This window comes from Phascolarctos cinereus, unplaced genomic scaffold, assembly GCF_003287225.1.
Source record: "Phascolarctos cinereus isolate Bilbo 61053 unplaced genomic scaffold, phaCin_HiC Scaffold_726;HRSCAF=1367, whole genome shotgun sequence".
NCBI lineage: Eukaryota > Metazoa > Chordata > Mammalia > Diprotodontia > Phascolarctidae > Phascolarctos > Phascolarctos cinereus.
The window spans coordinates 82,155,842-82,181,167 of NW_027556098.1; the positions used below are offsets into that span (position 1 = coordinate 82,155,842).

The 25,326-nt window shown below is 38.4% G+C and overlaps 1 protein-coding gene across 1 annotated transcript in view; it reads right to left on the minus strand.

The window, feature by feature from the left end:
• PHEX (phosphate regulating endopeptidase X-linked) overlaps positions 1 to 18,950 on the minus strand; it is a 244,431-nt gene extending 225,481 nt beyond the window's left edge. The window contains exons 1-2 of the mRNA XM_078146134.1: positions 18,938 to 18,950; positions 18,099 to 18,260 (exon numbers count right to left, since the gene is read on the minus strand). Coding sequence (XP_078002260.1) covers positions 18,099 to 18,260; positions 18,938 to 18,950 — 175 coding nt within the window. The remainder of the gene's footprint in view (positions 1 to 18,098; positions 18,261 to 18,937) is intronic.
• Positions 18,951 to 25,326: the final 6,376 nt, after the last annotated feature.

The window sequence follows — 25,326 nt, forward strand, 5'->3', positions numbered from 1 at the left end:
AGAGGAAGAAAAGCTGCAAACAATGGGAAAGAACTTTAAAAAAAAAACTAGATTCAAAGAAAGAAATTTTTTTTTCCCTTTGTGCCAATCAACAACACTTAAATAAGTCTTGGGTTTTGTTCTTTTAAGGAATCTTTTATTCCCCACCACAGCTAGACTGTAAAATTTAGTGCCAAAATGGTTCTCATCAAAATGATAATTACACAGACAGGGTAAAACCAGAATCCAGACACAGAACAATGTGGCTGAATTACATAAGCAAAGAAACATTGCCCATTCTCTTCCAGGTACAATTCCTGGCTACAATTTGAGGGGGCTGGGGAACAAGGGTTCTACTAGCACATGAAGACCTTAAGTGATCTAGTGAAATGTTATATTGAAATGAGAAAAGAATGTGTGTCCCAATAAAAATGTTAAAACAACTATGAGTAAGATCCTCTTTTATAGGTATGATGGTAAAAGATAAATGAATTATTCAGAAATATTTTAAACATTACAATTGCTAAAACATTTTAGAGACTTCCCTCCAGTATTTGTATACCCCCAGAATAGAATACTGATGTTAATTTTAGGCTAGCTAAATATAAAGGACAGCTTATGTTTAGGCTAGCTAAAAATAATATAATGGAATTACATATAGTTAAAATGTGATCATTTCTGAAGAATATAATTTCAATCCTTGAAAATAATAATGGTCAGGCATTTTGAAGCCATGTTTTGAATAAAAGAATAAGCTGTGAAATTATTTAAGAAGAGCAAGAATGAAGTTGCAGTATTCTAGTGAGAAAAAGATGTCATCCCCCATCAAGTCTCTCGGAAGGCAAGTTTGGCAGAACAGGAAGACAACAGCGAGGTGGTTCTGGCCTGAGCAGGCCGTGGGCGGCCTGTGGTTCAGTGGCTGTGCAATCATCCAGAACCAAAACTATCTTCTTTCCTCGCCCAGGGTTTCCCACACATCCACCAGAAGAACATAGTTTAAAAAAGGATAATAATAATTCTGGCTCCCACCTCTGATAGCCAAAACCCAATTGCCTTTGTCTCCTGCTCAGGTGTTCTAGATTGATGCTGACCCAGCTGGCCTCAATTTAAATAGTGGGCTCCTGCCGTTTGTTTTCATTTCACAGGCCCTCTCTTTTACATTTTACATTTTTCCATCACCCTGACAGAAATGGTGGAGAAAGGGGAAATTGAGCAAAATGAGCAAATTAGCTCAGCTGTCGATGGTTGCAACCGAATATCAACAGAGCTAGCTGAGGAACACTGCCAGCCCTGACTAAAGGCATCATGATCAACTCTCCATTTTCCAGAAAACTAAGAAAGCCTTCTCAAGGTGCAAATTATTTTACAAGTTCTTTCTTCCTTCTAGACTTCCATTTGATACAGTTCAGCAAACACTAAATAGCTACCATGGCAACAACATACAAAAACAAAGATGAAATATCTCTTGCCCTCGAAAACCTTACATTCTACTTGGGATAAAGGGTGATATGATAAGCAGACAACTAAGCATGATACAAATTAGAGGGCAAAAAAGAGATCGAGACAAAGTCCTTTAGGAAATCTTAATGAGAGTTTGATCACTAACAGCTGAAGAGATTGTGGAAGGCTCCCTGTAGGAGGTAGTGCCTTATCTGAGCTTTGAAGGAAAAGGATTTTACCAGGCAGAAATTAAAACAGAGGGCATTCCTGTCATGAGGGAATAGCTTATGTTAACATTCAAAGTCAAGAGATGGACAGTTGGCACATGGAGTACATAGACAAGTGAAATGAGAAATATGGCTAGAAATATACGCTGCAAATAAATTGTGGAAGGTGTCAATTGCCCAGCTGTGAAAATGGCTTAAGAGATAACCAAAAGGAAGTCATGACAGGAATAAAGAGAGTGATATGGAGTGACCAGCAGTATAGTTTTGCAACTACCATGTTAAATGTATAATATAATCTCAAAAAATAAACTATGTAATAGAGATTCACATATAATCTTCTTTCCTATTATTTTTTAAACATGGAAATTATGTTAATGTTTGTCAAGTTCATAATAAAATTTATATACACATGTGTATGTACATGTAGTGAGATATATATTTATATATATATATATATATATATATATATATATATATAAAACTCTGTAAGCATAAGAAATGAAAATAGTATGTCCTCAATCATACTTCTTAAAACTAATGATCTGATTTCCTCAGTCATTTTTTTTCAGTCTAATCCATGGCTACTTGTGCAAATCTGAGTACTTACGGGGTTTTTTTTCCCTCCGTATCTTAATGGATATATTATCTCAATGATGTAGGCACACATTCTATTACTATAGATAGAAGCTCATCTATGCTTCCTCATCCTATGCAATTTATATTTATGTCTTCCCATAAATTTTCCACCAGGGATCCACCCAACATACTGCTAGTCTTTATCAAAGTCTCTAAACATTATGCAGGTACCAATGTAGAAATAAAGCTCTCTGTCCATTATCTCTAACTCTCCGTACATAAGAGGTCCACCTACCTTTCTAGCCAGACACCTTTTGAAAATCTTTCAAGCCACTTCTTGTACACAGATGTCTTTGGTGATATGCTGAAGCCTACTTAAACTCAAAATATGTCTTTCCATTTCTCTTTGGGTGACACAATTTTTACTGCCCAAAGATTATGGTCAACCCTTATCCCCAACCATACCATGTCAACAGAAATATCTTGTCATCAAATAGAAGGGATTTTTTTTGTTTCTTGATGAAGCTCAGGTTATTGAAAACACTGCACAGTTTCCTAAACGCAACACAGCCTACTCTCTTCCCCCTACTCAATTCTAGACTAGCTTATTGTCCTTCTGCAGTATCTGTCTATAATCTATGTTCTGTCAACAATTAGGTCAATGATCTGTCCATCTATCCACATAGCATAGTGTGAACAACAGAGATTCTTTACTCGCTTGGTTTTTCCAGTCTGGATTGTTAGATCAAACTCTTTTGAATGATTGTGAATATAATTTGTGATATTCTGGAGTTTGACATAATCAGCATTATAACATTCATAATTGGAATCATTTAAAGGTCTTTACTATCTATATAGAACCTCTCTTCCATTTGCATTCTGCTGGACATGATCCACAAAAGTTTGCCACTGCCACATAATTTTTGATTAGCATATATCTCCCCATTTTATGTCTCATTTTATATTGTTGATGTTGTTCAGTCTATTTTCAGTTATGCCCTACTCTTCATGACCCCGTTTGGGGTTTTCTTGACAAAGATACTAGAATGGTTTGCCATTTCCTCCTCCACATGGTTTTAGAGATTAGGAAACTCAGGTAAACAGGGTAAAGTAACTTGTCCAGGGTCACACAACTACTCAGGAAGATGTCTCCCTGACTCGAGGCCCAGCACTCTAGCCACTGTGCTACCTAGCTGCCTACTTTATATTAATAATTAAAAAATCATCAAGTTTATTTTTTGTATCTACCAAAAAATCTCGGACAATCTTAACACAATCTTAACAATCTGCCTGGGAGTAAACTTATTAGAACAGAGTCTTTAAGGCTGAATTTTGTTCTGTTGAGTCAAATGTTCTTTTAGTCAACAAATAAGAAGCATTAGGGTTATTCAGTCAGTTAAGAGGACTATAAAAACCATATTCTGCCACAGAATATTATTTATTAAACTCTGTCGGTTCTCTTGCCATATTTTCATCGAAGATACCCTTGAACATCTATAGATAATTCACATAAAAAATGAAGAAATGAGAAAGTAGACATGTGTCAATAGTTATTGATGATCTCAGGTTTTTTTAGTAATACAATTATTGATTTTTTTCAAGCATTTCATATCCTTCTCTCTTTCAGATATCATGAACACTGATCCCTCAATGTCCCACAATATTATGTTACCTTGTGCATTTATATACCTTTATATACCTTGTCTGCTTTTCTTGTCTCTCTTTTGTTACTGCATTTTCACTTCATTATTACATTACAGACTAAGATATTAGAATTTAAGGATAGTGGCCCCATCCTCACTGTTGAAAAAAGTCATATTGCCCAACCCTCTCTGTTTTGATTTATTTTGTTGTCCCTCCAATTTCATCTTTGAGTGTTCCTGAGATGTCCATGAGTCCTCAAATTGGTCTCATGCCAAGCATTTGCAAATTTGTTTTTGCCTCCAGGGTTCTTCAACTGGCTGAAATATGATAAAATGTATTTTACAAACTAAAAGTACCATATAAATGCTAGCTATTAATATTCATTTTACGATAAGATAATACTGCCCATAACATCCTACCGCCCTCATTCTTAAGGCTGTACAAAAGAGTTTATATTTTAAACTAGTGTTGCCCTAGGCTGCCATGTCTCTCCACCCGGAAAGAAGCACAATCACTTACTGACCAAGGCAGGTCCTGGGCCCTTTCGGCCTTCTCACTTCTCGGGATGGCTTTATATCAGTTAAAATTCTCTAGGAAATGGTAATAGTAGATGTGATCTTGAGAGAGACATTTCCAGCCTTGGAAGAAACTTCATGAGTTTGAGAGGAGAGTTCCTGGATCACTCAGTTGAAACTGACTAATAGCCAGAGAAGTTTCTGCATTGGAAAAGCTGGCCACTTGCAAGAGAATGACTGTCCCCCACTCCCTGGCCTTCAAGCAAGCTATGGATCTAGAATGAATTATTTAAAAAATTAAGGGCCAATCTCCAGCAGCCCCATAAACTGTTCTGCTGTTTTCCATAACATCTCAGGAAATTATAATAGTAAATAAACATTCATAGTGCATGTTTAGTTTGTTTTTTCTGTCAGTGCATGCTTGTGAGTCTTTTGTGTTTCTTATTTCTTGGGGGTGGAGGAGAGGAATAAATAGCTGTCCTATACCTGTTTTTCAATGGACACTGAATATTTTCCTACTCTATTTTTGTGAGGAGACCCTGCAGCTACTCTTCAATCATTTTAGTCATTTCTGATTCTTTGTGACATCATTTGGGGTTTTCTTGGCAAAGATACTGAAGTGGTTTACCATTTCCTTCCCCAGCTCATTTTACATATGAGGAAATTGAGACAAACAGGACAAAGTGACTTTCCCAGGATCATACAGCTAATAAGTGTCTAAGGTCAGATTTGCAATCAGGAAGATGACTCCAGGCCCAGTACTCTCTTCACTGTGCCACCTAACTGCCCCAAAACCTCCTAGCATTGCCCTTTTTCACTAATCTCTAGGATCATAGGATTGAAAGATTGAAAGAATTTTAAAGATCATTTACTCCAAACCCTTCATTTTTACAAATGAGTAAACTGAGACCCTAAGAAGATAAGAATCTTCATTCATTCAATGGACACTTATTAAGCAATTGTCTACCAAGCCCTGTTCTAAGATCTGGTAGTATAGCTATTTTGACAATAATCTTGACATTATTTTGACAATTGCACTTCATCTAACTGGGCAAGTAGGTGGTATAGTGGATAGAGTATCAGGCCCAAAATGAGAAAGACTCATCTTTCTGAGTTTAAATCTAGCCTCCAACACTTATAAGCTGTGTGATCCTGGGCAAATCACTCAACCCTGTTTGCCTTGGTTTCCTTATCTGTAAAATGAACTGGAGAAGGAAATGGCAAACCACTCCAGTATCTTTGCCAAGAAAACCTCAAATGGGGTCACAAAGGGTCAGAAGTGACTGAAAAACAACTGAAAATACAAGGACAAAAACAAACAGGTCATGGAGGTATGAAGTAGGAGAAGCAGGCTTTGAATCAAGCTGCCTGACTCCGTATCTAGAGTTCTTTCTTCTACACCATGTTGAGGCTCTTCTTTCCCTTTCCATTTTCATTACCTTTCTTGTTCCTTCTCTGCCCTCTCCCTTATTCTTTGCTCTTGATCAGAAAGATAAACACATCAAGTACTTGACAATGAATATTTCAACCCTCCCAAAACACAAGTACTGTTTCAGACACGCAGATCATCAAGGCTACCAAGACCATTGCCAAGGTCCATCAGGATTATCAGCAGAGTCAGGAAAACCATAAGCATTCCAAACTTGTTCTTTTAATCCTGAGCATACTTCTAGATAGACAGACAGACAGACAGACAGACAGACAGACAGACAGACAGACAGATAGATAGATAGATAGATAGATAGATAGATAGATAGATGATAGCATGAGAGATATAAATATCTATGGACATATCATGAATTTTAATCAATTAGGGAACATTTTGTAGTATCTGTGAAAATTTTCTAACAAATAAGTACTGTAGGTGACTTTAAGAAAAGTATACTACGTCCTTTGTAAGTTTGTCTTAAATGCCGAATTATTTGAAATGAAACTATCAAGTAATTTAAAGGCATATACATATGTATGTGTATATACATACATATCTATGGATACATACATGCACACAGTATCCATAAGAACATACTGCAATGTGCAGAGGAAAAGTTTCATTTCAACCTATCTGAAGCATATGTACTTTACACTGAACAGAAAAAAGAGACGATAATTCAGAGGATTGGAAGTATCGCTGAACAGGCTACTGTCAAGATTAGTCAGCTAATTTCCAAAATTAGCCAGCAGATGCCATTAGGAACCAGGGCACTATGACTATTAGAAAACAACTCACTTAACCTTTCCTGTTCTCAATTTCCATACTTGTAAAATGAATGGGTTGACCTATAGGATCCCCATCTTCTTTCTCCGAAATCCTGTAGCTTTCTATGAAGCTGTTCCTGACAAAGAATAGATGGAGCTGGCAGTAAGTAAGAAGGAATACATTGCCATGGTCAGGAAAGGGTGTAGGAATTGCATGAAGAGGGAAGGGAGAGCTCTATTCATAAATATAAGCCTATGCAAAAGCCATCTTCCAGAAAACAGATTAACTCACTATTGAGCACATAGACTCATCAGTTTGGTGCTAAAAGAGACCCGACAAGCCATCTTGTCTACTGAAAACAGCTAACGTACAGAATGTCCCTAAAGTCTTAGTGCAGTTTTAAGTTTAATAGGACAAACCTGCACTAAGACCTTTGGGACACACTGTGCAATTCCTTAAGACTTACAAAGCATTTACAGAGGTTAACTCATTTGATCCTCACAACAATTTTGCGAATTAGATGCTAGTATTATTATTATTCCCATTTTGCAAATGAGGAAACTGAGGCTGAGAGAGCTTAAGGAATTTGCCCAGGGTCCCACATCTAAGCAAGTGTTACAGGCAGGATTTGAATTTGTTTTTCGGACTTTAAGTTCAACGCTCTATCCACTCCATGAGCCTATTTCACAAGTGAAACAACTGAGGTGCAAAGAGGAGACAAACATTGCTTGGAGTCACACAGGCAATGCGTGGTTGAGCAGGAATGACACAAAATTCAGGGCTCTATCTGTCTACTCCACCATGCTGTCATATTGGATACTATCCATTTTCCCTTCAGTTTCAGGCAATAAGAATCTACCCTACATTAGGGAAGCTTTTACATTTTCTCCAGGTTTTTTGGAGGAAAGTTAATTTATTGGAAGCAAATCACCTGAATTAAATCAAATCCAAACAGCTTCCAAACAAGTTTAGTACTCCACTCTCCTTCTTCCTTTTCCTACTTTTCCAACACACACACATCCCTTTCACCCCCACCCACCATGTCAGCAAGCTGGACATGGAAATAAGACTCCTAAAACAGTTTGAGACCAGGTTAAGCATCTCAGAGACACAGAGGCAAATCTTCACACAGAGCTTCTCTACACACGCAATAACCATCAAGAAGGTTTGCATAATTTGACAATTTATTGCTTCCTCTGTGGCCACATGAAAAACAGCCACATTGAGAATGTGGTGTTGGGGCTGTGGTTTAAAGGAAGGGAGGACTCACTTCTGAGCCCAGCTCAGAAAACTTGATTTTCTACTTTGTATTATAAAAGGAAGCTCCTTTTAGGCTCTTAATCCCAGGGTCTCCAAACTTAAAAAAAAAAATTATAACCATTTTAATATAATTGGTTTCCTTCTTAATCCTATGTATTTTATTTTATTCATTGAAAAACATGATTCTGAGAAGGGGCCCACAGGCTTCATCAAACTGCCAAAAAGGCTCAAAGCACAAAAAAAAGGAAAAAAAAAGAATTAGGAGCTGTTTTTAAAGTCTATCCAAAGAGGTGTTTTACAGAATTCTTTTTGTAAACCCATATTTATTAGGCCAACCTCAGCCTCCATTGTTTCAAAGAAGCTGATGGAGAGTTCAATCTATTACAGCTCAACTATTGAGTAAAATAACCCCCAACATAGTCAGGCCTCATTAATTTGTACCCTTTCCCTCAAAATTTATCATCAGTGAACATTTAATAAGCACCTATTATATGCCAATCACTTTGCTAAGCAATAAGGATATCACAAAAGGCCAAAAACCAATCCTACCTTCAAGGGGATCACAGTCTCATAGGGGAGACAATATGCAAACAACTATGTAAAAACAAGACATATACAACATAAGTTGGAGATAATTTCAGCAGGAAGACACTAAGATTAAGGAGAACAGGGAAAGCCTTTGTGTAGAAAGTAGGATTTTAGCCAAGACTTGAAACTAGGGAAGCCAGGAGGCAGAGGTGAGGAGCGAACCACTTCCAAGCATGGAGGACCACCAGTGAAAAGGCCCAGGGTCAAGAGATGGGGTGTCTTGTGAAAACATTTGACAGGAGCTGGGATGAGGTTTTAGAAAATGACTTGCTAATCAAGTTAATACTATAAACAAGATTTTAGGAGACCTGTTTAACTACTGGTAGGACTATTTTCAGCTTTGTGAGAAAGCAATTCCAGATAGCATCATGAATCCTCCCCCCAGCTCCAAGACCTCTATAGACCAAATTCTGCAGTCGTTCATTCAGTTCTTCTCATGTTCTTTTTTTTTTTTTTTTTGGCTAGGCAATGGGGTTAAGTGACTTGCCCAGAGTCACACAGCTAGTGACTGTTATGTGTCTGAGGCCAGATTTGAACTCAGGACCTCCTGACTCCAAGGCCGGTGCTCCACCCACTAGGCCATCTAACTGCCCCTCTTCTCATGTTCTTTAAAGGGTGTGTGTGTGTGTGTGTGTGTGTGTGTGTGTGTGTGTGTGTGTTTATTTATTTTAGAGTGCCATTTCCAAATTCAGACTTTTCACTGACTTGAACTTGGGCTTCTTTCTCATCAACTGGTATCAGAGATGATTTATTTTGTACCTTTGACACCATATTTCTCTTATGTAGTATCACAGTATTAAAGATTGCTGGAAGGAAGCTTAGACAGCCTTCTTCACTTTTCACATCAGGAAACTGAGGCCCAGATGTTGAGTGGCTTGCCCAAGGGCCCAAGCGTCATAAGAAGAAGAGTTAAGAACTGAACCCAGGTTCAACCCTCCAATTCCAAATCCATCCCTCTCTGCCCCACACCACATTTTCATTTGACACAAAGGCTTGATTTTCCTTACTACATGGTCACAGTCCTGCCAGAGGCTTTTCTAAGTCCTAATTTTGCTGAATCTTCACAGGCTTGCCCCCAGAGAATGTGGCTTTGTGCCACTGTGATGTCCTGATAAGAAGACAAGTATTATTCTTTTGGGTGATAAAGCAAAGCAAAGCACTTACCTGGCAAACTCCTGGTGTTCTTTGGTCATCCTCCTTGAAGGATTCAAAGAATGATTTTATTTTCCAAGCAGAACTCTAAGCCCTATATTCCACTTAAAGAAAGGATTCACTAAACCAAGCTGCCGACTTCAAGAGAGGGCAACTTTTCATCAGCCGAGTCTGTAAAATTCATTTTATTTTATAAATTGAACAGTAGATGCTTTGTGTTTTCAATCAACCATAAGAAAATGGCATTCTTTTCATCAGTGCTACTGTGTTTTATTTTGGTATGTTCAGTCTTTCTGTTAAGGGTTAGTAAAAATAATTGCATAGTGTGTTGTTTTTTAAAAATGTATGATATTTACAAAGCATTACATAACAAAATCTAGTCTTTTGCAGGCATGATTATATTGAGCTCTCTTCCCACCTTTGAGAAGAGGACAAGGGTATCAGCTCTTTTAAAGGTATGAAAACAAGGTGCAAAGTGTATTTGAGCACCTGAGTCAGCAGAGGAGACAGGAACCATTCAGGCCTGTCCACTGACCAGCATTTATATTTGTTGTTGTTGTTGTTTTTTAACTTCTCTCCAGCTTTTTTGACCTCATGATACTTCTATGGAAGATAGTGTGTTAAAGTGGGAAAAGGAATGGGCTTGAAAACAGAACAGCCATTTAACCCCACTGGTCTTCAGTTTCCTCATCTATAAAGTTATGATGTTGACAATCGCATTAACTTCAAAAGATAAGAGAAAAAGTATTTTTAAAGCTTGAGATGCTATATAAGTTTGAGTTACCTCCAAAGTCATCTACCTGCCAGAGAGGGATCCATTTCCTAATAAAAATTGGCAGGAAGAAATAACACGGGATAGGGGGTAGAGATGTAGTCTTGGAATCAAGCGGAATTCAGTTTCTGATGCTGACATATTCATATTGGCTATGTGACCCTGCTCAAGGCATCAAACCTCTCACTGGCAATTCCCTAAGACTGTAAGTTCCAGAACTGGTGCTAACACTTATTGTCAGGAAGTTCCTTCAGAGGTAATTTCCTCTAATAATGACATCATCGGACCAACTTTTAAAAAAAATTGATAGGCGATGAATGGTGATAGACTGTCTGCCTGGAGTCAGGAGGACCTGAGTTCAAATCTGGTCTCAGATACTTACTAGCTACATGACTCTGGGCAAGTCACTTAACCCTGTTTGCCTCAGTTTCCTCATCTGTAAAATGAGCTGGAGAAGGAAATGGCAAACTTCTCTAGTAACTCTGCCAAGAAAACCCCAAAAGGAATCAGAAGAAGTTGGACACAACTAATCAACTAAACAACAGCAGATATCAAAGAGAAGAGAAAAAGGGAGAAACAGTAGGGGCCAAAGGAATGATCTGAACACACACAGAAAATCAAATAGATTTGTCTCTGGTACGGGGCACAAACATCAAGTGCACAGCTATTGGCAGGAGAACCATGAGTCCCTGCATGGGGCTAGCCCACTCCTACCTTCCATGGCTGCAGGAAAGCCAGGACACAGCAGGGTGCACAGTCCCACTTTTATGTCCCTGTACCCAGTAATCTGAGCTCATTATCATCATCTTTGGCTCCTTCAAATAAATAGTTGTCCCATGAATAGCTGGCCTGATTTTGAGAAAACTACATCAAATGGAAGATTTTTCTTTTTTGTTAAAATGTTTCTTTCCCTTCTTCATACCTGAAGAAATGAACCTGAGATATGTGAACATCAACTATAAACCAAATCTCTCTCAAGAGGCAGTGTCACTCCAAGGCCAGACTATTGGACTTGGAATAAAGAAAAATTGGGCTTACATCCCACCTCAAGCATCAGCTGTGTGGCCATGAACAAGTCACTTAATTTCACTGTGGCTCAGTTTCATCATCTGTAAAATGAAGATAATGGTAGCACAGAGTTGTTGTAAAGATCAAATAATATATAAAGTGATTTGCTAACCTTAAAACACTTTCTAAAAGTCATCTATTCTCCCATTGTATATGCTTTATATGATAATTAATCAATTATACCAAATATATGTGTCAGTTAATATTTACTTTATTTAGAGTAAGTGTTATTGAACTTGAAAGGCAGCATGACAGAGTGGATAGAGATTAGGCCTCGGACTCAGTAAGATCAAAGTTCATGTCCTGCTTCTGATTTGTACTATCTGTTTGACAATGGCTAAGTCACTTAACTTTTCAATGACCCAGGCAACTCTTTAAGACTATAAGTTATAAATTGCTGACCACACATGATCTGGTCTGGACAAAAATATAATAAATATCAGTATTATTAGCTTACTTTTCATTAGTTTTTAAAGACCTGAATATCTAGGGATGTCTGAATTAATTGTGGTATATGAATGTAACGGAATATTATTGAACTATAGTGATTAGAGCCTAGATCTGTCATTTCATTGGCATAGAGAACTTCTGGGTAAAGGAACTTCTACCAATGCAGGTTAGTCCCTTCTCTGCAATTTATTTTCTTACAGAGATGCCAAGGAAGCAAAGAGGTTAAGTGATTTAACTCAGTTCAGACCATCAGTATGTATCAGAGGCAAAGCTTAAAGCCAGGTCTTCCTGGTTCTGAAACCAGGTCTCTATTCACTTCTCAGGGCCTCTCTACTTAATTATAAGAAATGAACCAGTAAAAAAAAAAAAGCAAATACAAGGAATTCAGAGAAACACAAGACTTGAATTAATCCATGATGCAAAGCAAAGGAAGAAAAACCAAAAGGACAATATACACAAGTACAGTAACGGGAACAAAAATACCACTGAAAGGCAGGAAAATGCAATGAACAATTAAGACTCCAGAAGACAGACACTCCTCTCCTCTTGGTAGAGAGGTGAAGGCCTAGCAGTGGGGCATTGTGCCTGGGCTGTCACACTCAGTCCCTCCAACAGTTAATTTTGTTTATCCCGTTTTCTTTATTTCAAAGGAGGGTTCTATGGAAGTCAAGGTGCAGGAGTAGAAAGAAGAAGAAAACAGAACTAATATTGGGAAATGTTTGTAATGTAAATTTAAAAAAAAAAGAACATTAAATACAACTTTTAAAAATAAAGATACAAAAAAGAGGGTTGGAAAACAGCTTATTATAGTAGCTAGAGATTAGGCCTTAGAGTCAGATTCAAATCTCACCTCTGACACAAACTAGCTTTGTGGCTATGGACTAGTCACTTAACTTTAAGTCAGTGCCACCAAGTAACAAACTATAAATTTCAGAGAAGCTGCTGATCTTCACTGGTAAAAGGAGTTTTCTCAATGTGAAATCCCTAGACCAATGGAATCACAGGTCTAATAAAATAAAAATAAAAGAGAGATGCCATTTAGATGAGTACTTGTTAAGAAAACTGGCTAGCTATGTGACCCTGGGTAAGCCACTAACCCCAATTGCCTTGCCAAAAAAAAAAAAAAAAAAACCTGGCAACACAAGTTTCCTATAATGCCAGAAAGTCTTAAGAATAGAAGAAATTTCCATTTTGTTGTGAAGCCACAAAGCCATGTTTCCTCTATTTTCAATTCAGGTAGGCAGCACATTTATAGTAGGCTTCCATTTCAAAATGTTTCAAGGATGGTACTCAGTTCTGAATAACAAAATCTCAATCCAGTAAATGCCTACTGTGTGCAAGGCCTTAGGGTTACAAAGAGAAAAAAAAAATTCTGCCCCCAAGGGACTTCAGTTCTACTGGGGAGAATCCTAAAAAGTCCTTTAATGTCTTCTAACCCCCATTCTTATTGAAGATGGAGATCATATACAATTCCATTCTTTTTAAATTATCAAGCACCTGTTATGTGCTAGTCACTAAAGGAAATAAAAAGATAAATAAGATTGGGGGGAGGAGTTATATAACAACTATATATAAACTCCTGGTCCCTGCCTTCCAGGAGCTTATTATGTATGGTTATAATTTAGTAAAAATGATTACCAGAGGGTATGTAGAAGCCATATGGACTTTTTTTTCCTCCTTTAGTAAATTTTTTTAAGGGGGAGAAAAGCAAAGGGAAGAAAAAGCTGAAGACTAAACTTAGACTGATATCCAGCACACAGAACAATTATTAGCAAATCTATTGCTCTGATCTTGGTAGTTCCTCTTTATAGGTTAATCATTTGTGATTCCAAGCTAGAATTCATGCCTGGTTAAGAACTGTCCTTCTGCTGTGTGACTCTGGGCAAGTCACTTAACCCCAATTGTCAAAAAAAAAGAAAAAAAAAGAACTGTCTTTCTGATCCAGCCTATTATTGACTGAGGCTCAACTCCAAAAAGAAAAGTGGGATTGTGATTCCCTTGTACTTTTGAAATGTGCACCTTCTCTCCAGAAGACAATAGATATGTAAACATGACTCTCATTAACTTATTTTCTAATACTTGTTCTTTCCAGAGATATTAACATATTCAGTCTTTATCCTTGAAAGAAAGACATGAGACTGAGGCTTCCCAACACCTACAATACCCATACTGGGTGTGGTTGATTCAGTTTCATGACCTGACTCATTGTCTGGAAAAAAAAAAAGTTAAAAAAAAACCATACTGTTTTTGCATTCTCAGTATAATTAGGTTCCATGTCTGAAAAACTTCCTGCTTCCTTGAGTGGGGAATAGCGTTTTATATTCGAGTGCTCATCTGCAAAGGAAGCCACCTGCTAATGAAGGATTTCTACCATACATATTTCCACACTTGGACATCACCAATATTCCACCCCTTTTCCGTTCTCTTTCTTTCCCCTCCCACCATATTTATGTAATATGTAGGTGTATATGTAGAAAGGTGTCTCTGCTTAGAACACCCATAACACAAAGGTAAGTCTTACCAGTTTACATAATATAGCTAGGAATGTGGGCCAGAAAGGTGCAAGGCAATTATGCAATCACTTTGCCTTCTTTTATCTCTTGCTCTGATTGAACTTCACTAATCCATAGCTAGATGCCGTGGTGGGCTGGGAGTCATGAAGACTTAAATTCAGATGCTTCAGACATTCATTAGACTTAGAGTATGAGCTCCTCCCTTAGACTGTGAGCTCCTTGAGAACAGGGTCTGCCTTTTGCCTTTCACTGTATCCCCAGTGCTTAGCACAGTGCCTGGCACATAGTAGGTACTTAATAAATTCTAGTTGAACTAAAGCATTGATGGTGAACTGATCCAACCATTTTGGAGAGCAATTTGGAACTATACCCAAAAGGCTATAAAAATGTGCATACCCTTTGACCCAGCAATAGCACTTCTAGGGCTGTATCCAAAGAGATCATAAAAATGGGAAAAGGACTCACATGTACAAAAATATTTATAGCAGCTCTTTCTCTGATGGCAAAGAATTGGAAATTGAGGGGATGCCCATCAATTGAAGAATGGCTGAACAAGTTGTGGTATATGAATGTAATGGAATACTACTGTGCTTTAAGAAATGATGAGCAGGCAAACTTCAGAAAAACCTGGAAAGACTTGTTATCGACTGATGCTGAGTGAAGTGAGCAGAACCAGGAGAACACTGTACACAGTAACAGCCATGTTGTACGATGACTAACTTTAATAGACTTAGCTCTTCCCAGCAATGCAAGGATCTAAGAAATCTCCAAAAAACTCATGATAGAAAATGCTATCCACATTCTGAGAAAGAACTATGGAGTCTGAATGCAGATCGAAGCACACTATTAGATATTTTTTTTTCTTGTTTTGTTTTGGTTCTTCTTTCTTGTGGTTCTTCCTATAGGTTCTAATTTTTCTTTACAACATGACTAATATGAAAACATATTTAATAGAAATGTATATGTACATCCTATATCAAATTGCATGCCATTTTGAAGAGGGAGAAAGGGAGGGAGGGGGAGAAAATTTAAAACTCAAAAGCTTATGGAAGTGAATGTGGAAAACTAAAAATAATTAATTTAAAATTTTTTAAAAAAGAAATTCTAGTTGACTGACTGACTGACTGCATGATTCTGGGTTAGTCACTTAACATTTTCAACCTTAATTTCCTCACCTATAAAATGAGAGGGTTTGGACTCAGTGGTCTCTAAGATTTCTTCCAGCCCTAAATTAATGATTCTATGGTCATTTGCATGACAAAGAGGTTCTTCTAGGCTGATCTTTATAATCCTAGCCTCCACATAATTCCTCTGGAGCTTTTTTTTGGCACTCCAAAAAGGAGCTTGAGGGCACACAATCACCATAAAGAGAGAACTGGAAGTTAGTAGCAATCTTTTAATTCTCAGTCACATGGGACCATGAACCTTGAACCAGCACCAGACACAGGCAGTCAAAAAATAGACTCAATCTTGTCCTAGGGCATTCTGACATGCCTTTGTAAGCTGCCTTGATTGAGGGTGGTGGTTCACTGCACTAAAGAGTTCAATCTACCCTTGTCAGAGAGAGGCTTTCTGGCTACCACTCCTTATAGATGGTAGCAGAGTTCAAGAGCTCAATGACCAGAGACGGCTAGCAGAGACAACACAATGCCTAGAGGAGATGTAACATCTACCCAGAGACAGCGCAGTCAGTGGAGAACAGAGACATGATGCTCATCAGAGAGCAACAGAGAGTCTATGAAGATATCCCCAAACAACAATGGCAGTCCTGTAGTAGCAAATGTTTGAGTTACCCTGGCATATATCCCGGTGTGTGTGTGTGTGTGTGTGTGTGTGTGTGTGTGTGTGTGTGTGTGTGTGTGTGTATGTGTTCCTCATTTATGTCCCAACCATATGAGTTCCTGGCGTGTGCCTCTCCTAATATGTTCCATGGTTATACATGTTCCTTACAGATGTACCCTAAATATGTATTTCCTGGTCATATGTATTCTCTGTCAAATGAGATTAGCACAGTGCCTGGCACATTGTAGGCATTATAGAAATTTGTATGTCCTTCCCTTCAATATGTATGCCCTCTTGCACTGGTAAGGTAGTAAGCTCTGGGAATATCATTGTATTTGCATTCTATTTCAATCTTTTTTGCTTTGAACTAGTGAACTCTGTCTGTCAGATAAAAATAAACACATTGGTTAGAACTCAGGGAGCTATGGTTTTGAGTGGGTGTCCTGACCCACAAAGTACCTAAAACTTGGAATAGCTTTTTCTGGGATCCTTTGTGTGAGAAGGGGTGCCCAAGTGCTACATGTATTTATATAAATATAATAAATGTACATATCAGAGGAGGAGGGCTCCCCAGGGATATCTCATAATTTAACAAGAACCATATGAGCAGGCATCTTGTTTACCAACTGCCAAATGCTCACTCAGGTCATCCAGAGTTCTTAAAAACCCGATCTACAACTCCAAGAATACATAATGAGGTGTTAAGTACATTTTGCAAGCCATGAGAAACCAGAAGACAATAAGTAAGAGGCACTATTTACCCTAAAGGACATCACATACTGAATATGAGGTAAATGCGGATATAATGCTTTATTGGATTCTCATATAGTTGCACAGATTCATTGTCCCAGAACCCCAATTAAATACAAATCATAGTCGTTGGTCACTAGTCATTAAAACTAACAAAGACTACTCATAAGATCATATACTGCTATTCCACTGAGAGTTGAAAAGGCCAGCTACTCTAACCCATACCTGGAAAAAAATTCTCTCTGTAACATTCCCAGTTAAAGCAAAAGTGGGGGCCAGGGGGAAAGGTACAGTGGTGAGGAGTATTGTATCTGGAGTCAAAGGACCTCAGTTCAAATCTTGGCTCTATTACTTGCTACTTCTGTGACCCTGGAAAATCACTTAATTGATATCTAATGACTCTCAGTTCTAAATCTGCTATCCTATTTTTCTGTTTTGAGACTGGATCTCTCTATCTCACCCAGGCTTGATCCCACTGCCAATTAGCACAGAAGCTTTGACCCATTCCATTTCCAACCTAGGTTAGTTCACCACTCCTTGGGGAGCCTAGTAGCCCCTCCCTCCCAGAAAGCTCCCCATATTGGTGCTGAACTTAATTCAGATACCCAGTCGATTAGAGAACCTAGTGCAGCTCAGAACCCTTGAGCTTGAGTGATCCAGCAGCCCCAGCCATCCCAAAAGCAACCAAACCCAACTAAAATCCACTATTCTAAGTGGTCTGTTAGCCTATGTTTGAAGACCTATATACCTTCTTTTAGTTGTTACATATTTTTAAAAGGAGCATTTCAGGAAATTCATCTATTAAATCAGTAACCCCAAACCAATTCCATTCAATAGACATTTTTTAAGATCCTACTCTGTCCTAGAACCCTGGAGGTACAAAGTTATGCAGTCTCATGGGAAAATAAGATACATACACATACAAGAACGCCATAAGGCATAAGATGAGTCCAGACTCTCAGAAATATGCAAAAGAAAAATGCTGCTTTCAGATGGTTGACAAGATCAGGAAAGGTTTTGTTAAGGAAGCAACATCTCAACCGGGACTTGAAAGAAGAAAAAGATTTCAAAAGGGAAAATGTAAATGGAGTATAACAGAAAAACAAGGAAGAAAAGAGAAACTATGTTTATCTGGTCAACATTCCCCCTATAAAGCAGACCACCCAAGATCCAGGAGAAACTCACCCTTTAGTTTCAGGTCAACGTTGCGTCTCAGCCAAGGATAGATTCCATAGCTTGGCATATCTTCTGGAATTGGATTATCATTTATCCAGCCATCACAAGCAAACTGGAAAAAGTTTTCACAAGGATCCACAGACTGATTTATTTTGCTCAAGATGGCAGCCGCTGTAAGTTTTAAATAAACAGATAAATTACAAGTTTAGCATTATTGGATGTTATGTAATATTTTTTCACAAAAATACATATTTTTAATCAGCCAGTGTTTCTATCCTGGACTTTTACTTTCCCGGTGAGAATGAACTTCACTGTGTTTTATTACTCCATTCTAGTGTGTCCAGTTATTGTAAAGACTGAGTACAGGTTTAGTGGTGATATTAACATTGTCGTCATTTTTGTTGTTACTGAAATTTTTGCAGTATTAGTCTGACAAACCAGCAGTAAGATAATTAACAGTTACTGATGTTCTCTTACTAATACTAAAAACAAAGAGATCATGTAGTATCATGGACAGAGTCAAGAAGTTCTAGGTTCAAGTCCTTCCTGTGATACATACTAGCTATCTGACTATGAGTAATTCCCACAATCTCTCAGTGCCCCCAAACAAGTCTTGAAGATTATAAATAGGAGATGAATTGCAATTTGCCTTAGTGTGAGAGTTTCCACACCAAGAGTTCTCTATATTGAGGAAGTCACAGCTTTGTACACACACAGAGATATACACACGCACACATATATAAACGCCCATGTATACGATCCTATACACAGGTATAGAACAGAGTCCAAATGTAACCTCTACGTGTATATTGATGTATATGGCTACAGCTCCCAACACCCCTACCCACCAAAAGATTCCATTCCATAATTCTTCAGGTCCTAAGTTTGAATTCCAGCTCTATTCTTTTGGTTTGTTTGTTTAACCTATGTCTCCATAGGCAGCTAGGTAGAACAGAGGATAGAGTGCTGGATTTGGAACCAGGAATACAAATTCAAATCTGGCCTCAGACACTGACTAGTTGTGTGACCCTGGGCAAATTACTTAATCTTCGTTTGCCTCAGTTTTCTCAACTGTAAAATGGAGATAACAGTAGCACCTCCCTCCTAGGGTTACTGTGAAGATCAAATGACATCAAATTTGTGAAGCACTTAGCACAGTGCCTGGCAGATAGTAAGCACTACATAAATGATTATTTCCTTCTCTTTCCTTACCATTTCATCCAGGGGGTGTGTGGTCATCACTCAATGAACTAATGCCACTGCTGATTGGCACGGAAGCTTTGGCCTGTTCCATGTCTGATCTGGCCAGTTCACACCTCCTGAAGCAGCCTGGTGACCCTCTATTCCCAAAGGCTCATCATATTTGTGCTAGATCTAGTGGGGACATTTGATTGGCTTTGGGCCTATTTCAGCTCAAAATTCTAGAGCTCAAATGATCCACCAGCCTCAACCTCCCCCAGTAGCAGGGATTACAGACATGTACCACCCTAGCCACTGCTCCAGCTACATTTGAAAGCATAGTTATTGGACACAAATCTGCTTTGAATATATGTACTCATAAATTACAAAGAAAGACACTATTTTAGGGCATTTAAAACTATTCTTGTCTAGTGCTGGAAGGTGATTCTATTTTAGCTAATGAAAAACCATTGGTTTTCAGCTGAAGATGAACGAATTTGAGAAAAATGAGAAGTCTGTCTCAATTTAGGTAAACATCCTAAAGTTTAGTTGCTTAAGTGACCTGTTCAGTTTGGAAAACAAGATTTTAAAAGACCTCTAGTCAAAAATTCTAATTCAATTAATTTCTACAGACATTTATTAACAATGTGCTACATTAGGCATGGAACATACAAAGACAAAAATAAGTTCCCTCAAGGAAGTTACTTATTGATGAAGGCCTGAACTGGACTGGTAGTGAGAACAGAGATCTGTTTTTGTTTCTGTTTTTCTCTTTATATCCCCAGGACCCTCATTGTGTCATGTATATAGTAGGTGCTTAGTACATGTGAGTTGAAGTTGAAATTGAAGTTAAATATGAATGGAGAGAAGAGGACAGATATGAGACACAAACATAGAATCAGCACGATTTGACAACAGATTAGATGGAAAAGTTCAAGATAACTCAAATGCTTCCAATCTTGTTAACTTAGGGTTAAGGACAGAACAGATGGTAGTCCTCTCAGCAGAAATAGGGAAATTTGAAGACAAGGTAAGTATAGGAGAGGAAGATGATGAGTTCAGTTTGGTACATGATAAGTTTGAGGTGTTGGCAGGAAATGTATGCATTCATACTACATATACACACATTTGGAAATCACTGTACAGAAGTGATAACTGGACTTTTAAGAGTTGATGAAATCATTAAGAAATCAAAAATGAAAAAGAAAGAAGTTGAGAAAAGACTGAAAAGAATGTCAAGACAAGAAACATTTATTAAGTGCCTACTATGTGGCAATGTGCTAAGTGCTGCAAATACAAAGAAAAGCAAAAAACATTTCCTGCTCTCAGGGAGTTTATACTCTAACGAGGAAGACAACATTTAAACAACTGTACATGTAAGCTATATACAAGATAAGTTAGAAATAATCTCAGAGGGAAAGAGAATCAAGAAATGCTTCTTCCAGAAAGTAGAATTTTATCTGAGCCCTAAAAAAAGTCAGAAGGGAAGGGAAGCCAGAAGATGATGAAGAGGTAGAGCATTCTGGGAATGGAGATCAGCCAATGAAAATGCCTGAAGTCAGGAGATGTAATGTCTTGTGTGAGAAATAGAAAAGAGGAGGCAGCTAGGTGGCACAGTGGATAGAGCACCGGCCCTGGTTTCAGGAAGACCTGAGTTCAAATGCGGCCTCAGACACATAATACTTCCTAGCTATGTGACTCTGGGCAAGTCACTTAACCCCAATTGCCTCACTTAAAAAGAGAGAGAGAGAGAGAGAGAGAGAGAGAGAGAGAGAGAGAGAGAGAGAGAGAGAGAGAGAGGAAAGAGGCCAGTATCACTGAATCATACAGTACATGGAGGGAAATAAGGAATAAGAAAACTGCACAGATAGGAAAGGGCCAGATTTTGAAGGACCTTACAGGCCAAACAGGATTTTACATTTGATTCTAGAGGCAACAGGAAGCTACTGGAGTTTATGGCATGAGGGAGTGACATAGCCAGACCTATGCTTTAGGAAGATCAGCTTGATAGCTAAGTGGAGGATAGACTGGAATGGGGAGAGACTCAAGGCAGTGAAACCAAGCAACAGTCTTTTGCAATAGTCCAGACATGAGGTAACAAGGGTTTGCACTAGTGTCAGAGGAAACAAGGAGGAACATATGAAAGATACTATCAAAAATAAAATCAACAGGACTTGAGAACAGATTGGATAAGGGGGATGAGAAAGATTGAGGAGTTAAGGATAACACCTAAATTGTGCCTGGGTGTCAAGGAAAATGGGAGAGATGGGGGCAGGGGAGAAATAGTGAGTTCAACTCTGGGTATGATGTCAGATGTCTATAGGGCATCCACTTTGAGATGTTCAGTAGGTGATTGGAAGATAAAGGACCAAAGGCAAGACCAGGTATGGCTAATGCTCCATTAAAGGATACTGAAATTGGTGAAGGAGAGGAAAAAGCCAAAGCCAAGATAGGCAGGAGTATCCAAGAAGGTTAGAGGGAGGGGAGGAGGAGAAGCAAATAATTTACAGGGTGGAAAGTTACAGAGAAGTCAAAGGTAATAACTACCAAAAGGCCATCAAATGTATCAATTAAGAGATCATTGGTAACCTCTAAGAAAGCAATTTCAATAGAGTTCTAGAGTTGGAATCCAGATTATAAAAAGTTGACGCATGAGAGGTAAGGTTAATATATACTCAGGAAGTATATATTAAACACTTCCTTGTGCTAGACATTGTGTCAAGTACTGAAAATAAAAAGAGGAAAAAATAATCCCTGCCCTTGATGAGCTTACATTCTAATGGAGGGAATGAGGGTGGGAGTGGGGAGAAGGGGGAGAAGACAACATATAAAAAACTAGGTAATAAAAGATCCCCAAAAGAGTTGGAAGATAATCCAAGAAGGGAAGAAACCAGCAGTCAAAGGGACTAGGAAAGCTCTCCTGCAGAAGATAGGACTGGAGCTCAGTCTTGCAGGAAGAAATTAGGCCAAGGCCATGAGGGATAGCCAGCGCCAAGGCACAGAAACAGTAGACGGCAATGTCATATTCAAAGAAGAGCAAGCAGACACATTCAGCTGCTCTGTAGCATGTGTGGAGAAGAGTTAGCATAAGAAAACAAAAAAATGTAAGAAGAAGCCAGACTGAAAAGTTTTAAATGCCAAAGAAAGGACTTTATATTTGATCCTGGAAGTACTAGGAGCCACTGGAGTTCACTGAATGACAGGGTCAGAAGAATGCTTTAGAAAAATCAGTGTGGATGCTCAGTGAAGTGAGCAGAACCAGGAGAATATTATACACAGTAACAGCAACATTGTGTAATGATCAACCATGATTGACTTAGCTCTTCTCAGCAACACAATGATCCAAGACATTTCCAAAAGACTCATGCTGGAAAGTACTATCCACTGATAAGAAACTATGAAGTCTACATGCAGATCAAAGCATACCATTTTAACTTTTTTGTGGCTTTTCCCTTTTGTTCTCTTTCTTCCTTCACAACATGACTAATGTAGAAAAATGTTTACATGATTGCACATTATAACCTATATCAGAATGCTTGCCTCTTGGAGAGGAGGCGATGGGAAGGAGGGAGGGAGAAAAAATTTAGAACTCAAAAATCTTATAAAAAAATCAAAGTTGAAAATTATCTTTACATGTAATTGGGGGGGGGATAGTATTTTAATACTACTTACCAAAAAAAGAAAAATCAGTTTGGCAGGTGAGTGAAGAATGGATTGGGATGGGAAAAGATTTGAGGCAATGAGACTTTAAAATTTTTTATATATTTTATTTTTAATTTATGGAATAAAACAAGCATTTCGATAACAGTATAAGTAATTTTAAAAATTGTATATGAAACTGCATATCTATTATGTACAACTTGCTATTCCTTTTAAATATATATAATACAGTTATCATGTAATTTTTTTTCTTTTTTTTTCTTCCCCCTTACCCCTTTCCTGCTACTCCTCCCCCCCCCCACCTTGAGATGACTACCATTAGATGCCATGGAGGGAGACTTTTATTATACTCCGGGTGAGAAGTAGGGAGAGTCTGAACTAGGGAAAGGAGAGAAGGAGGCATATGTGAAAGATATGAAAAGAGAAACAAACAAGATTTGTCAACTGATTGGATACACGGAATGAGTTAGAGTGAGAAATCAAAGTCAACACTTAGGTTGTGGGCCTGGATGACTACAAGGGTTAATGATACCTTTATTTAGAGAGAAAGTTCTATTCTGGACACATTGAGTTTGAGAGACCTACAGGACATCTATTTTGATATGTCCAAAAAGCAGTTTTTGATGTGGGACTGGAGCTGAATATATAAATCTGTGAATCATCATTGAATCCACAGGACCTGAGATTATTAAGGGAGATGGTACAGAATAGAAATACGATGAGGATAGAAGTTCTTTTTTGAAAGTTTGACACTGAAAAGGAGGAAAGCTAAAGGACGATGACTTTAAGGGATGACAGTATCAAGGAAAGAGCTGTTTGTCTGTTTGTTTTGTTTGTTTAACACTAAGGAATTCCTGAGCATAGTTATAGATGGTGGGAAAGGAGGTAGTATACATAGGGAGCTAGAATGAGAGAGAAGATTGATGAGGTCGTTTCTAAATGAGTCAAGAGGGAATGGGATCAGTAACACAAGTGGGGTACAAGGGTTAGCCTTGGCAAGAAGATCTTTCTCATCCTCTGAGACTAGAGCAAAAGAAAACATGGGTGATGATCCAGAAGGATTTGAAGTATGGAGAAGGGGCAATAAGGGAGATCATGACAGATGGTCTCAATTTTCTAAGAAAGAAGGATGCAGAGTCACCTGCTGAGAGACTAGGGAATAGGAATAGCTTTGGAGGGTTAGAGGATAGAGAGGTTTTGGAAGAGCTGTTGTGCAGAGTGTGATATAGATTTAATAAGAGAGGAACAAAAGGATTCCTATGCAGCAGTGAAGACCCAGATGGGGATAGTTAACAGGAAACCAGTCAGCATAGCTTTTACGACCCTCTTCAGCATCGTTTAGCACCCTGGCAGTAGGAGTAGAGAAAGCAAATGGTGCAAGTAACCCAAGGCTGAGGACCCACAGGGTGTGAACAGTAGAAGACCAAAACGATTTCTTTTTTTGTTTTTCTGCCTATGTAGATGAAGACTAAATTTATTTAAATTATGAAGTGGTAGAAATCACTGCTGGTCCCACTTCTGCACAATATTTATAATCACATAGGGCAGCCCTCATGCTCATTTTTCTTCACATACCCACATTATTTTCTGGATTCCTTACAGAGTAAGGAAGGAAATACAGGAAAAAATAAAAAGAAAGGGGGAAAAACAAAAAAAAAATCCTCAAATGCCTTCTACTTGTCCCCCAGATGTTCTTGCAGGTACTTAGAAAAACCACAAGATCAACTCAGACCTAGGCCCCAGGAAAACACAAGAGAGCTACATCACTCAGAGAATTTGGAAAGAAACCCATTCAGTCAAAACACTTAAGCTTTAGCTCCACAATCTATTATTAAAGAAAATTCACAGCTGTGTGTTATGGAGCACTTTTTGCTGAGAAACTGGGATTTAAGCTTCCAAGGGACTGAGGTTGTCAAGATACCAAAAACCTCCTTTTCCCTAATTCAGCTCTACTGAAGGACAAAGAGAAGCCTGGTGGCCTTGCTTTAATAAAAGAAATATGATGATGTATTAAACTTGTAAATGTTCAAGTTATAGCAACTTTCAAGTCATTCAGTGTAAGTGAAATTGTTGCTCTGCCTCCATCTCACACAGTCTGGGGTCAAGAGAAGTGTATGGCATTGTATCATGACACAAGGCATTATGGTATAATAGTGATTGAAGTAGGGTTTTTTGTTTATTTGTTTTTTTGCTTTTAGGCAATTGGGGTTAAGTGACTTGCCCAGGGTCACACAGCTAGTGTCAAGTGTTTGGTCTGAAGCCGAATTTGAACTCAGGTCCTCCTGACTTCAGGGCCAGTGCTCTATCCACTGTGCCACCTAGCTGCCCCTGAAACAGGGTCTTAAATGCTCTTCCCCTTCCCCTCACCACCACTACCACTTCCTTAATAAATGCTGGT